The sequence below is a fragment of the Halichoerus grypus genome, chromosome 7 (genome assembly GCF_964656455.1).
Source record: "Halichoerus grypus chromosome 7, mHalGry1.hap1.1, whole genome shotgun sequence".
NCBI lineage: Eukaryota > Metazoa > Chordata > Mammalia > Carnivora > Phocidae > Halichoerus > Halichoerus grypus.
The window spans coordinates 112,866,541-112,881,656 of NC_135718.1; the positions used below are offsets into that span (position 1 = coordinate 112,866,541).

The 15,116-nt window shown below is 39.5% G+C and overlaps 1 protein-coding gene across 3 annotated transcripts in view; it reads right to left on the minus strand.

The window, feature by feature from the left end:
* Positions 1–2,439: 2,439 nt before the first annotated feature.
* Positions 2,440–15,116, minus strand: part of DHX9 (DExH-box helicase 9) — a 52,642-nt gene continuing 39,965 nt past the window's right edge. For all 3 annotated transcript variants that reach the window (XM_036067696.2, XM_036067697.2, XM_036067698.2), the window contains 10 exons: positions 14,822–14,895; positions 13,276–13,428; positions 10,726–10,886; positions 9,839–9,950; positions 9,080–9,241; positions 8,856–8,983; positions 7,255–7,484; positions 6,804–6,919; positions 5,893–6,093; positions 2,440–3,117 (listed from right to left, as the gene is read on the minus strand). In XM_036067696.2, the coding sequence (XP_035923589.2) occupies positions 2,751–3,117; positions 5,893–6,093; positions 6,804–6,919; positions 7,255–7,484; positions 8,856–8,983; positions 9,080–9,241; positions 9,839–9,950; positions 10,726–10,886; positions 13,276–13,428; positions 14,822–14,895 (1,704 nt within the window). In that variant the 3' untranslated portion in view covers positions 2,440–2,750. The remainder of the gene's footprint in view (positions 3,118–5,892; positions 6,094–6,803; positions 6,920–7,254; positions 7,485–8,855; positions 8,984–9,079; positions 9,242–9,838; positions 9,951–10,725; positions 10,887–13,275; positions 13,429–14,821; positions 14,896–15,116) is intronic.

Genomic DNA, 15,116 nt, shown 5'->3' on the forward strand with positions numbered 1-15,116 from the left:
GCCAGGAGTGGGTGGTGGCGGTGGTATTAGCTTTGAATGGGAACGTTTACTCTGGCTCTAGTATGGAGAATGGATTGTAGACAGGAGGACTTCCAGCAGGAAGATCAGTTAAGAGGCTGCTGCATCACTGTACATCCAAGTTAATGACAGCCTGAACAGAGTAGGTAGTTGGTTTATAAAAGCACAACTGGAAGGTGTTTTGGGAGTAGAACTAACTACATGTGGTAATTTATTAAGGCTTTGGCAATTAAGTAGCTGAAACTCCCATGATTAAAACAAAACAAAACAAAAAAAACCACACATACTTGAACAGGGAATAGAGTATAGAATAGGTCACAGGTTGAATTAGGTGGTTTTCTTCAGTCTGGAAAACTGCTGAGTTCTTTATTTCCATGGGATATCTAGCAGCAGTGTATGTCCAGTAAGCAGTTGTTAATATGACCTGATGCTCCGCAAGGAAATCTCAGTTGGACATACAGATCTGAGACTCTGCAAATAGGTAGGAGTCATCAGCTGATCAACAGTAGGTTATCTAAAGGATATATATAGAATGAGATTTTGAAAAGGATACGAACGCAAAATATAACTTGCCCAAGATAATTCATGTGTCCTAGAGCAGCTTTAAGATACGAGTCTACTCACACGAAAAAGTGCTCAACAGCGCTGGGCATCAGGGAAATCCAAATCAAAACCTCCATGAGATACCACTTCAGACCAGTCAGAATGGCTAAAATTAACAAGTCAGGAAATGACAGATGTTGGAGAGAATGCGGAGAAAGGGGAACCCTCCTACACTGTTGGTGGGAATGCAAGCTGGTGCAGCCACTCTGGAAAACAGTATGGAGCTTCCTCGAAAAGTTGAAAATAGAGCTACCGTACGACCCAGCAATTGCACTACTGGGTATTTGCCCCAAAGATACAAATGTAGGGATCCGAAGGGGTACGTGCATCCCAATGTTTATAGCAGCAATGTCCACAACAGCCAAACTATGGAAAGAGCCTAGATGTCCACCGACAGATGAATGGATAAAGAAGATGTGGTATAGATTTATACAATGGAATATTATGCAGCCATCAAAAAAAAAAAAAACAAAACAAAAACCTGAAATCTTGCCATTTGCAACAACGTGGATGGAACTAGAGGGTATTATGCTAAGCGAAATAAGTCAATCAGCGAACAACATGTATTATATGATCTCACTGATATGAGGAATTCTTAATCTCAGGAAACAAACTGCGGGATGCTGGAGTGGTGGGGGGTGGGAGGGATGGGGTGGCTGGGTGATGGATATTGGGGAGGGTATGTGCCATGGTGAGCGCTGTGAATTGTTTAAGACTGATGAATCACAGACCTGTACCTCTGAAACATATAATACATTGTTAAAAAGAAAAAGGGGGGTGGGGAGAGAAGATAGCAGGAAGGGAAAAATGAAGGGGGGGAATCTGAGGGGGAGACGAACTATGAGAGACTATGGACTCTGAGAAACAAACTGAGGGTTCTAGAGGGGAGGGGGGTGGGAGGATGGGTTAGCCTGATGATGGGTATTAAAGAGGCCACGTACTGCATGGAGCACTGGGTGTTATATGCAAACAATGAATCATGGAACACTACATCAAAAACTAATGATGTATGGTGATTAACATAATAAAATAAAATTTAAAAAAAAGATATGAGTCTACTTCTATTTAATCCAAAGCCTTTGTGATTTTTTTTTTTAAAGATTTTATTTATTTGACAGAGAGACACAGTGAGAGAGGGAACACAAGCAGGGGGAGTGGGAGAGGGAGAAGCAGGCTTCCCACTGAGCAGGGAGCCTGATGTGGGGCTCGATCCCAGGACCCCGGGATAATGACCTGAGCCAAAGGCAGTCGCTTAACGACTGAGACCCAGGCGCCCCAGCCTTTGTGATCTTTACTGTACTATGCTATTTCAAATGAGAAACGTGAAAATTTATTGAAAACCATAAAATGTTATAAATGTATAAACATCTCTACTCAAATAAACTTGATGCATTGGTGAAGCTTCACTTACCTTTATTCTTCGACTAAATATAACCTTAATTCAAGAATTTTGTGGGTTAATTTTTAATTCTAATTAAAATTAATTTTTACACTGTAAACTAACTTAGAAAAGAGAATGCTTACCTGGTCTTAGATTTTTCAAATACAAAGCTTGGGAAAAAGTCAAAATGTTCAGCCCTAGGTCAAAAGTTCTATTCAGGGGCAGAGGTCCATGTGAAATTGTGCACTGGCCAGTATTTACTGGAAGAACAATTCTATTTCAAGGCTATTTACTCTAAATACTACAAGTAACAGTATCACTTGGTATACTTTGGAAAACAGAAAGTACAATTTTTCCTGTGATGCTTAAAATAGATGTAACCGGCACTGCAAAATTATTCTAACATGTAATGTCAACAATGAACTACATGGCCAGTATTTGGTATAATACTTTATTTTCTATTGTATTAATAAACTAAAGCCAAGAAAATATCAAGTTAATTTTAAAGGCAAATCTTTATCCTTAAAGAAAAAATACAAACTGTGGTAGTTTTAGAATCAGTGTACTTTACATAATATAAACAAAACCACTAATGTATCTATATGCTTGGTTTCCTTAAACTATAATGAACCACAAAATGGGCGGAAAATGGGTTTACTTACTGGCATCAAATAAACAACTTGGGAAAACAGGTAGCATGCATTTTTTTTTTTAAACTGTCTATGCATAGGCACTGACATAACACATTTTAATAGCCACTACCTCCTCTTCCTTGTCCAAAGTAACCACCCCCATAGCCCCCTCGGACACCCCCTCGCTGGAACACCCCAGTTCCTCTGTAGCCTCCTCCCCCAGACCCTCTATAGTCTCCTCCCGAGCCACCTCTATAGCCACCACTGACACCTCCTCTATAGCCTCCGCCATAGCCTCCGCGATAGGAGTTGGAGCCGCCAGCATAGCCGCTGCCGCCGTAGCCTCCGCCGCCGACGTAGCCGCCGGCACCCCCGTAGCCTCCGCTGCCGTAGCCTCCACCGCCGTAACTAGAACCTCCCCGTCGGTATCCACCTCCATTGTCGTATCGAGCCATCTTGGGAGGACGTGGACCATCTCCATACCTAGGAAAAGTACAAAATCACCACTTTAGCAAAGCATCCTTAATACATCTCAACTAGTCATAAAATATAAAGTCATATTTGGAAATTTAATACACAAAGGGAACGAACCCAAGTGCACAAATATAAACTGAAATGAAATAAATCTGTTACTCCATAATAGATACAGAAGAATGCATCTACTGTAACTGTATGTTTGTCTAAAGTTCTTTCTGGTTCATTCTCAAAGATCTTCCGTTTTGGCAGTATGTCCCTTACGACTTAAGATGGATGGTTCACTTTCACTGAGCCTCAGCTATACAGCATTCTACGAAAGCAGTGATATGTAAGGAAGAGGCTCCCGGAGTTGGCAGTGTTATTTGATCTTTATCACCAAGTATTTTCCTGCATTAACTCTGAAGTATGTTTCTGAAAAATGCCTGTGGTGATTTGTTTACACATAAATGTTTCATGTGGCAAATAAAGAAAATGAGGGGTAATGAAAAATTGCATAATCAAGGGGCACCTGGGTGGCTCAGTCCTTAAGCGTCAGCCTTCAGCTCAGGTCATGATCCCAGGGTCCTGGGATTGAGCCCCGCATCGGGCTCCCTGCTGCGCAGGGAGCCTGCTTCTCCCTCTCCCACTCCCCCTGCTTGTGTTCCTGCTCTTGCTATGTCTCTGTCAAATAAATAAAGTCTTAAAAAAAAAAAAAAAAAAGAAAAATTGCATAATCAAGATGTCTCACTTAACAACCCTCCAACTCAGCACAACCCAAACTGCTTATTCTTCCTGCACAGCTTTTCTTTTCTTTTTTTATAGGAGTTTTCTTTCTTTTTATTTTTTATTGTTATGTTAATCACCATATATTACATCATTAGTTTTTGATGTAGTGTTCCATGATTCATTGTTTGTGCATAACACCCAGTGCTCCATGCAGAATGTGCCCTCTTTAATACCTATCACCAGGCTAACCCATCCTCCCACCTCCCTCCCCTCTAGAACCCTCAGTTTGTTTTTCAGAGTCCATAGTCTCTCATGGTTCGTCTCCCCCCTCCGATTTATCCCCCTTCATCTTCCCCTCCTATCTTTTTTTTTTTTCTTAACATATATTGCATTATTTGTTTCAGAGGTACAGATCTGTGATTCAACAGTCTCCTGCACAGCTTTTCTTATAGAGACCAGCACGATGAATTCAGCAGTTGTCCAAGTGAGAAATATAGCTGGGATCTGTCTTCACTCCTTCACTGCCCTGCTCCCCCCATTTCAATCCATCACCAATTCCTCCTGATGGTCCTGCAAACTTGTCTAATCTACTCCTCCCCATTTCAATTCTCCCTACTGTAATTCAAGCCACCATTATATTCATGCATCCTAAACTCTTTCCTGTATTTATCCCATCCTTTCTAGGTTCTGGACTTTTGTCCTCCACAGAGCAGACTGTATGTGAAGCCTCCTTATTCACCATCCCTCCTGCCAAAAGTAAACTCTCTTCTAAATACCTATGAGCACCACATCTGTATCTACCTATGACGCATACTTATTATTTCTTTCTTTTTGAAGACTGCTCAATAATTCTCATACGTATTTGACCCACTGGAGGAGCAAGGTATAGCACAGTAAGAGCACTGTTTCAGGAGCCATTACTGCCTTAGTCTGAATCCAGTCCTACAATTCACTAGCTGTATGGCCTTGGGTCTTAACTTCTCTGTGCTAGTTTCCTTATTCATATTAAAGGCGACAAAGATCTACCTACATCATAGATAGAGCAAATATTAAAATGAGTTAATATCAGAAAAGGACTCAACACAGTGCCTGGCACACAATGAATACTATGTGTATGATTAATAAATTTTAAAAAGTAAATCATTTATAGCAAAATGGGACCCAGAATGCTTTATGAATTCTAGCAGTTCTATATATTAGAAATTATTAACAGTTTATAACCGAAAGCAGTAACTGTTCCTTGAAAGGGAGATTAAAGAGTATTTTTGGATAATTAGAAAATTTTTAATATGTATATTAGACAAATGTTAAACACTTAAATTTTGGGGGTGTGATCATGGTATTGCAGTTATATGCTTAAAAGATGCATGAAATATACTGATGTAAAATGTCATAACCTCTGCAACTCAGTCACAAATGATTAAGTAAAAGTAGGTATGTGTGTTTACACACATGTATGAAAGCAAGAAATCGTCAGAGAATGCAGACGATTAGTGAGTTATAAGACTATATGGGTGTTCACTGTACTATCCTCTGCCTTCTCTGCAGGTATCAAATATTTCCAAAGAAAGAACTGTGAGCAAAGGAAGATTGAAAAGGTGGAAAAAAGCAAACCAAATAAGACATTTTAAGAATTAAGAGAAATTTCACACTTCTTTAAGTCAGTCACATTCTTGCATTTCCCTACTAAGATAAACCTTGAGGCTTTTCATTTGAAGAAGCAGCAATTTAACCGTTCAATCAACATTTTTTCATTAGAGATGGCAAAACAGTACTGTGGAAAGTGAAGAGTCTGGGCTCTGTCACTTTCCCATCATGTGACCCACCCTGGACTCTGTATGTACTTTTAAGGTCCCTTTAAATCTCCAACATGCACTGATACACTATTAACAGAGATAAAAGTTAGTAACATCCTTTTCTCTGAGTGTGTTAACCAGAATTAAGTTTCATATTCAGTGTTTGTCTAGAATTTTAACTTAAATAAACAAGGCCTGTATCAGCTGCCTGTGGGAATTTTAGGCCAGTATAAGATCATCGTCCTCTGCTTGGTTCAAAGAGAAGTTACTGTGTACTCACCGCGTACTGCCAATCATGAGGTTGATACCTGCAGCTGATGGTCTAGAGATCTGGCGGATCATGTTTAGCATATGTTCATTAACAGGGTCCAACTGGCTGATGATATTAGGCTGTTTGGTTACTTCAACAACCAGAGCCTCCATGGCCGCCCGGAGAGCAGTGATACAGGCAGCAGCCTCATGAGAGATTTGCAGTCTGATCCTAAAACAGAGAAAAATGATAAAGTACAAGAGGGGTACACACAGCAAAAGACTACTGTCTCCTAATTTCACATATGGTAAGTGATGGAATAAATTTAACTTCTTACTAAGTACCAATACTTTCAATTCCCCAGACTTAGGCAAACACAGGTATGAAGAATGGTAACAGTCTTACACTAACTTCTTAAAACCCACTGCTGGCTACTGGTGGGTACTGTAAACCAGGAAGTCTATCAAGCAAACTACTGTTAGCAATACAGATCACTCAGCTTCCAATAAAAGAATGAAAGAAGAGACTCACATTGCTGGAGTTTTCAGGAATATGACTGAGCCTACTGATGGGTCACTAAGATCTATTCCATTTTTGTCAAGTGGTTAGTACATGCTTACCAGTACTCTCTAACCAACATACAGAGTACATGAAAGAGGTACCCCAGTTCCAATTAAATTCCAATTCTCTAGGGTAGTATTCATGGGGGCAGATGTGGCTTCAATGCCTAATGCATTTGCTTCCAATGGTATGACTTACTACCTATGAACTATACTACCAAGATATCCACTCTCCAAGAAAAGACAATGTTATAAAACACCTCATTTATGTCATGAAATTTTGTCATGTTTCTTTCACAAATTAAGTTAGATTAGCAGCTGAATCCCATTACACCTCAATTGTAAGAATGCAGTTTGGAGTTCACATCTGAAAATCCATACCAGTCATCTACGAGCACAATCTGCCCATCAGACTGGACTTTCTTGGAGGCAAAGAGAAGCAACTGCAGGGGAGTAACTAAGGTCATGCCTTTAGCAGAGATGGCTCGGGTTCGAATCTGCAGATGAAAAAAGAGGCAAGAAGAAACAGATGACAGTCCAGCTGCCAATCAATTGCCATATAATGATAATGAACTATGCTTCCAAAATTAAAACTCATGTTCCCACTGCACATTAATAAGTAACGACAATGTAGATTTTCAACGTAAATTTTTCTTTTTGGGGGGGGGCAGAGGGAAAGGGCGAAAATCTCAAGCAGGCTCCTTGCTCAGCACAGAGCCCGACACGGGGCCGAGATCATGACCTGAACCGAAATCAAGAGTCAGACACTTAACATACTGAGCCCATGCACGTGCCCCTCAACATAAATTTTTCTAAACTGATCTTTTCTTACCTTTTCACCAAATACAAAGAAGGGAGATGGGTACTTCATGTCTTGGCTGCTAAAAGGACAATTAACAGAAGACTTGTGGATAAGGGCATTACGCCCTTCAGTGGTGAGAATCTTTCTTTTTTCCTTATGATAGCAAACATTAGGGTACACACCAAAAGCCAGGAGAGAGATAACAACATCCAAATTATTATCTGGTCCAGTGTTAGTAAACACCTGTGTTAACAAGCAATCTGTAAAAGGAAAGGGGTACAAATATCAGATATCTGGCTAATCCTCATATTGCATGTAAACTAGTTAAGAGAATTACGAGAACTGACTCCTTCCCACCTCTTTTTTCAGATAACCTGTCTAATTTCCTGTCTTCTCAAAACTCTTACACCCACATTAAGTTCAAGGAGAAATTCTGCTGAGTGTCCACAGCAAGAAAACTAAAATACTTGCATTCTCTTATAGACTTAACCACAACCCAAGCTTGGAGTGATTACACAAAAAGCCACCTCCCCCACCCTCAGGTTAATCATCTACTCGCCAAGTGAGCTAAACCAATAGGTGAACAAAGTATTCCATCTGCTGTTCCTAAATAGCTGTTCTTTCTAGATGGAGTAACAATCCAAGGAAGCCCACTGGAATGAGGGCGGATATTTTCACCCAGACTATGCTTTAGGAGTACTTCATCATGGTTTGGGAAGTATGACAGTGACCACTAAGAGCATGGATATATTCTGTGCTGGAAAAACCTGAGTTCTAATCTTCTCACCTCCTAACTGAATGTATCTGGACAAGAAATTTAAACCTCTGTGGTAGCTTCCTCTTCTATAAAACAGGGTAACAATACCTGTATCTCAGGATTATTGTGAGGATTCTATCATACAAAATATGTCCTTCCTCTTTCCTTGATTTTGATAAAAAACTACAAACTTAAGTCAGTTTGCAACAGAGGAAAACATTTTGTGTGTAAGTTATTTAGATCATATCCTTTTAAAATCTGCCATCTTGCCCAACTATACTCTCAACTACACAGCTATTTCTGGTTATGTGCTTCAATTCCCAATTTTAGGAATTTTAATCTAGTTGGGAGAACAAAAGTTCAACAGCTCAACTAATATATCCATCACATTATCCAAGCCCTCTTACCTGCCAGCACACTAAAACCTTACTTAAAGGCACTTAAAATTTAACATGGTAAATTTCATGTCTAAACATGAACATGTGGGCAGAATGATCAATCACTTCACAAACCACTATTTGAGGTTATTCAACAAACTGTTTATTCTGTACTACAACTGCTAAAAGCTACACCTCTGTTCTTCGTAAGATGAAAGAGACTAAAAAAAAAACCTCTCAAAGTAGCACAATTCTTAAAACATCTATTAATCATCTGTGTAGTATATTATAATTTGAGCATCACAACCTTTTGCTTCCTTTTTTAAAAGACGGAATAAATGTGAAAAACTGATTATCATTATAGTTCAAAGAATGAAGAAATAGCTAGGAACACAGAAAAAGCACAGGGTCTAAAGTCTGAAGCTAAAATATACTGCACTGTCAATGTGTACATGCTGCATAAATGTCACTTCAGATAGATCTTTAGAGAGCCTTACCTTCTGGAAATCCAGAATTAATCAGAATCTCTTTGAGCTGAACTTTGGCTTCCCAGGTCATTCTTAGTGTAGCCATGTTGAGTCTTTTGTGCTCACAAAAACGTATCTCTGCTTCTTCTCCACCCATTCTAAAATAGATTAAGAGTCATTTCTCAAAGCCCCAATACATTAGCAACTAGAGACAGTTCTCACAACTTACAACTTTCCCTCTTTCAAACCCGTACCTAGCATCATCCCAAGCTTGGAAGACTGATAAAAGGGCCACATGATCAGAAAATCTGTTTCCAGCAAAATTTCGATGAATATAACCCAGTCTCTTTCCTTCACTAATGAAAGGCTCCGGAAAGCAGGTGGCAGCAGAGATGGTACAGACAGCATCTCCCACACTGAAACAGACAGGAAAATTCAGTCTTGTCACGCTCTTGTTCCAGCAGTTCACAAGCAGTACTGTCACTGTGGGTCAGAGTCTTCACTGGCTACGATACCACTTTATTAGCACTGAGATTGGCTTAACAAAGAACTTTTACAGCTGCTCTCTCCAGAAGCGGAAAGGGAAAAAACAAGGAGCTCTGATAATTAATGGATGCATATTTACCATAAATTATGACCAAGTATTATATTTTCTCTCTCCTTATTCTCTTCCCCATCTTCTCAAATCTCTTAATCTTCAAAATTTCCTGATAAAATATACCTGTTTTCCTAGTGCTATTTGTCTTTCAAAGACAACTACTTATGCTCCCAAGACGAACTGCAATTCTTTTGAGAACTTGTGCTCTTTCCCCCAACAAGCTGGGCCCAGGTGTCCATCTACTGGGACCATGCATTCTTCTCATTTCATTCTTTTCTTAGTATCTGAAGTATGCCACTTCTATACCTAAGAATTTAATTTTTTCTTCTGAGCCTATCCTGTTTTTATGGGGAGGGGAATAAGATTCTGAACTTGTTCTACCATTTAAGTATCAGCAATAATACAAAGCACTTACTAGAAAATACATCCCATTATCATCATTTTGCCAAAACGAGGCTCAATGGGGAGTTTAGCCAGGATTCGTCCCAGAGGAGTCAACTCATCATTAGCATCTAATGCATCAAGTTCTGTGGGGAGATAGTTCTTTGTGAGTGGAAATAGTAAAACAGCGGAAATAGTAACAAAAACCCCTTTAACTGAGGCAAAGATGAAACATTTCTTTACAGGTTGAGTTTTCATTATTTGTCAAACCAACTGCCAGCACCATGCCCATAGCCAACAATTCTCCTCACTCAAAAACACAACAAAACCAAATTCTGGAGCACCAATAAGAAGGTGGTACTAGAATTAGGCCCTGTAGATTGTAAACTGAATATAGTCCATGCAAACTCTATACATACAAAAACTAAAGTAACAGCCTAAGTACACATGCCCTAACAAGTCTAATACCATTTACTGGTAATTTTTAGAGAGGAATGAAATCTGGAGAGTGAAAGTCTAAAGTTCATATAGCAGATGAGTACTAGATTCAAAATTCAAAATCAGATTCCCATGGCCAACACCTTTAGTTTTTCCCACAATACTACACCACTTCTATGACATGATTAGAAAACACAAACAGATATGTTTTAACAGATGAACATAAAAGACTGTATCGTGAGTAATGCATGTTCTGATTATTAAATATTGGTTAAGAAATGACATTTTTTACCAAAAGAAGACTCAGGTTACCCCTTTCTTACCTCATTTTATAAAACTGACCACACTAAATATGTAAGGCAACACTGGAAGTCTTACCACTCACCAGCCTGCTGAGTGTACCTTGATTCATCTGTTACATGCTAGCTGCCAGGACAAGACAATAATTAACATGTTGTTAGGTAGGTCTGTATTTGTAGGTACCTCTAAGAGTGTGCTCTGCTTCGATCACAGCATCCAAAGGTGGAGGTTCAATTGCCTTGGCCAGGAATTGTCCAATTCCTCCCAGACGCAGAAGTTTTATGCTCAAAGCAATTTCATGTAATGGTGTTCGGAACATCTCAGGTGTCATGTGGGTTTCTAGTCTAAGGCAAGAAAAGCATAAAATAACCATCCACTCTAATATATACACGTCTGTTTAATAAAATCTTTACAGAGAGATAATCAGGTTTATAGAGCTGTCCCTCCCTCATCCTTTTACAATTATCAAAGAACGTTTTGTATTTACAACAAAGACTCTCTGGACGAGACCCTCAACTGCTTGAGCAGTGGTTTACGACTTTACAATTATAGCTTGATGGTATTTTCATCTGAGGAGTGAAGGAGGATGAAAAATTATCCCAAATCCTTAATGTTATTACCCATACCTATGACTTCGACTTCTTCAGGTCTCACCGGGTGACAAACATGGGTTAAAAGCGGTGGCTAGACAGAGCGGAGGGGACGGGGGGAGGGGACAGGCAAAAATGGGTGAAGGGGAGGGGGAGATACAGGCTTCCAGTTATGGAATGAATAAGTCACAAGGGTGAAAGGTACAGCACAGAGAATATAGTCAATAGTACTGTAAAAGTGCTGTACGGTGGCAGATGGTAGCTACACTGGTGGGGAGCATAGCATAACGTATAGAGTTGTTGAATCACTATTCTGAACACCTGAAACTAATATAACATCGATTGTCAACTATACTCAAAAACAAACACCTCCCCCCATCTGCCCCCTACCCCCCAACGGTAGTAAGACTTTCTGTGGAGATGTGGGCTAATACTAACATATCCCCATCACCTTCCCTTCCTGGTTCATAAAATTTAGTGCTACCAGCAAGGATTTTACAGATCATCTAACCCTTAAAAATTTTAATAAAAGTTACTATTACAAATTAGTATTAACAATGATAATAGCTAACATTTACCGAGAGCTTACCATATGCCAAGCATTGTTCTCAGTATTTAACATTATTCACTCATTTAGTTCTCAAACAAATTCTGTGGGTTAGGTATTATACTATCTTCCATTTTCAACTGAAGGAGCACAGACAGTTAAGTAACAATCTCATTTTACAAAATGGGGAAACAGAGGCCTAGAGAGTGTAAATATTTAGGTTATGTCATAGAATAGGTACAAATGGCATTAAATTCCGCAAATAGGTACAAATGGTATTAAAATCTACATTTTTTTTTTTTTTTAGTAGGCTCTATGCCCAGCATGGAGCCCAATGTAGGGCTCGAAATCACAACCCTCGAGATCGAGACCTGAGCTGAGATCGAGTCAGATGCTTATCCGACTGAGCTACCCAGGCACCCCCAGGTCTCTAAATTTCTAATTCAGACTTATTGGCTATACACTATTCATGATGAAGATTCATGGGAATCATTTACTGATGATTCCAACACTGCTGGCAAGACTGGTCAGCTTAAATAAGGTTTACATAAATGCAGATAGCATTATCTGTTCCTCACCCTATAAAGAAAAGAAGAAAAATCCTTTATTATAGGTCTATTCATGCCATTACTAATTAGTAGGTGGTTTTCACTCTAAGATGTCTAAGTACAGTACTTGTTTCTTCAAGGGACAATCTAACCTTTAAAAAGTAGGTACCTTCCAAATGTTGCAGCCAGTATCCTGAGCTAACTTCTGATGCTCAAATAAATCCACATTTATAATTACCAGGGAGCTGTAAGTTACTAGCACAAGAGCAAATCAAAGTTTCCTTGGTTTTTCTTCAGGGCATTATATACATCTGGTCACCTAAATTAAGTATGTCCCACAATACTTTATTGTGATAAATACACACGTGTACAAAACCCCTAACTCTATCTTATGGTCAACTGGTTAAAGCTAATGCACACACATGGATATCCAGAAACATATAACTATGCATCTAAAATCTGTAATTCAGAGAGATAAGGATTTTTTTTAAACAAGTCCCAACCACATTCCCCAACAGGCTTATAGTATAAATGGAACTGGATAAGGTATTAACAGATTTGGATTTCAGTCCTGGAGAATTCAGCTAAGAGCCTTAAGCTTTAGTTTCCTTATCCAAATAATGCCCTCTATTTCTCAGGCATATGAGGAGGATCCTATGAGATACAGTGATGTGCTAACATTAGGGGGGGAAAAAAAAATCTGTAAATATGGAAGTATTTTTTAAATGTATTTTTCAAGAAGTTAACCATTCCATAAATACCAGTAATCCCTAAAGTGACCTATGTGGAACTAAAATAATGTCCATATAGCCTCCGTTTAAAAGATTAGTAGTAAGCAGAAAATCAGCAAACATGCCATCACTGACAATTTCATTCTTGCCACAATCTTGTTATTTAAGCCAAGTATCTATCCTCCAATATAGGTAACTGGAGGCATTTATGTACTCTGAGTTCAGTAAGTTAACAGCAGGGTGGGGACAGGAGGTGATGTATTGTATGAAGGGGTAAAAAAACAAATCTGTAGTCTTTATTCAAGAATTGGTCTTACCTCTCAAAACGAGCTCGGCTACACAGGTGAAAGCAGAATCCAGGCCGCACACGGCCAGCTCGTCCTTTCCGCTGCTCAAGGTTTGTTTTAGATGCCCAAACTGTAGCGTAGTTGGTCATGTTGTTGTGAGCAGTGAACAGCTTCACTTTCTGCCTAAATAGGAAACAGTGGCTAATTCTTAGACTCACACGTACCACCAGTACTTAACTATCGTATTTCCACTAAGGGATGGATGCTTTCCAGGTAGCTATGCCGACATGAAGCCTGTGTGCAGCACCAGGAAGAATTTGACTGCACCTTCTGAGTCGTCAACCTTCTAACAACACGTCCGTGCCACTTAACAGCTAGATGGTCTTGGCCAAGTTACTGATCCTTCTGTGTCCCATTTTCCTCATCTGAAAACGGCTATAATACTCTTACCAAACTCACAGGATTTTTATTTATAAACATTAAGTGAATTAATGAATGGAAAGCATTCAAACAGGATTTGGCACATACATGAGAGTAAACAGTAATTATTCAAGCCAAATCTGTCCCAAAGTTTAGTGTAACTTCCAGGCTATCTATGATCTAAAAGTTGATGACCTCACCAAGCAGTGCCCGCGCAATCCTGCTGAACCCCAAAGCAACCTCAGAACCCTTCAACGCTCCACACAGGCAGCTGGCACTGACTGACTGGAGCTGGCTCAGGGGAGCTGCGTGCTAGTCACCATTCCCTACAGTGGGCACTGGCAGATCTTTCTCAATTGCCGGGGAGGTTGAGGGACTATGTAGAGAAGACATGGGGCACAAGCTAGCCAGATATAACAAAGTTTTGACTTTTTTGTCCTGTGTATCAGTTACCATATAATTGTGTACTTTATCTGTACACAATGCCTCCCTGTGTATTTCCCAGGCTCATCGCATACCAAATATAAATTCTTTTAATTCTTAAGTGAATGGCGCACAAGTAGGATATTTGTCATAAGATAAATATTGGTCATCTTTATACACTAAGCAGTATGCTACTGTATGGCTGTGATCAATGGAAACACCCACCAATGAGAAATGAGCAAATATCAGCAGACGAGCAGTGGGAAGCTCAGGAGTTAGAGTGTCAAGCTTTGTCACTTTCTACCATGATAAATGATTTGTGATAAATCAACACCAAGAATTATTAATTAACCTGTAACCCAGTATACAGTACACAATAATTTAGACAGTACAAGAACACAGGACTTCAAAAAAAAAAAAAAGGGTGATTCTGATTCTGTTAACTGATACTAACTACTACATGGAACATTCTTTTTTTTTTTTTTTTTTTAAAGATTTTATTTATTTTTTGACAGAGAGAGAGACAGCGAGAGAGGGAACACAAGCAGGGGCAGTGGGAGAGGGAGAAGCAGGCTTCCTGCGGAGCAGGGAGCCCGATGCGGGGCTCGATCCCAGGACACTGGGATCATGACCTGAGCTGAAGGCAGACGCTTAACGACTGAGCCACCCAGGCGCCCCTACATGGAACATTCTTAAGATTTATTCTAGGCAAATAGGTTCCTTGGAAACTTACTTGCAGGAGTCAATGACATAAACAACATCATTTATGGTAATGCTAGTCTCAGCAATATTTGTGGACAAAATAACCTGTGAAGAAATATTAAGAAAAATTATACTTCAGAAAATATTTTCCTATTATGCACTTAAAAGAAGGATTTGCTTATGTAACAAGTGGCAAGAGAATTCCAGAAGCCTTAAAAAAATCATTCACCCACTGCCCGACTAATGAAAAACTTACTAAGCTCAGGAAGAGAAGACCCCTTCTTTCCTTCCTCAATTTATACAATTTTTTTGTGGTAGCTCTATGA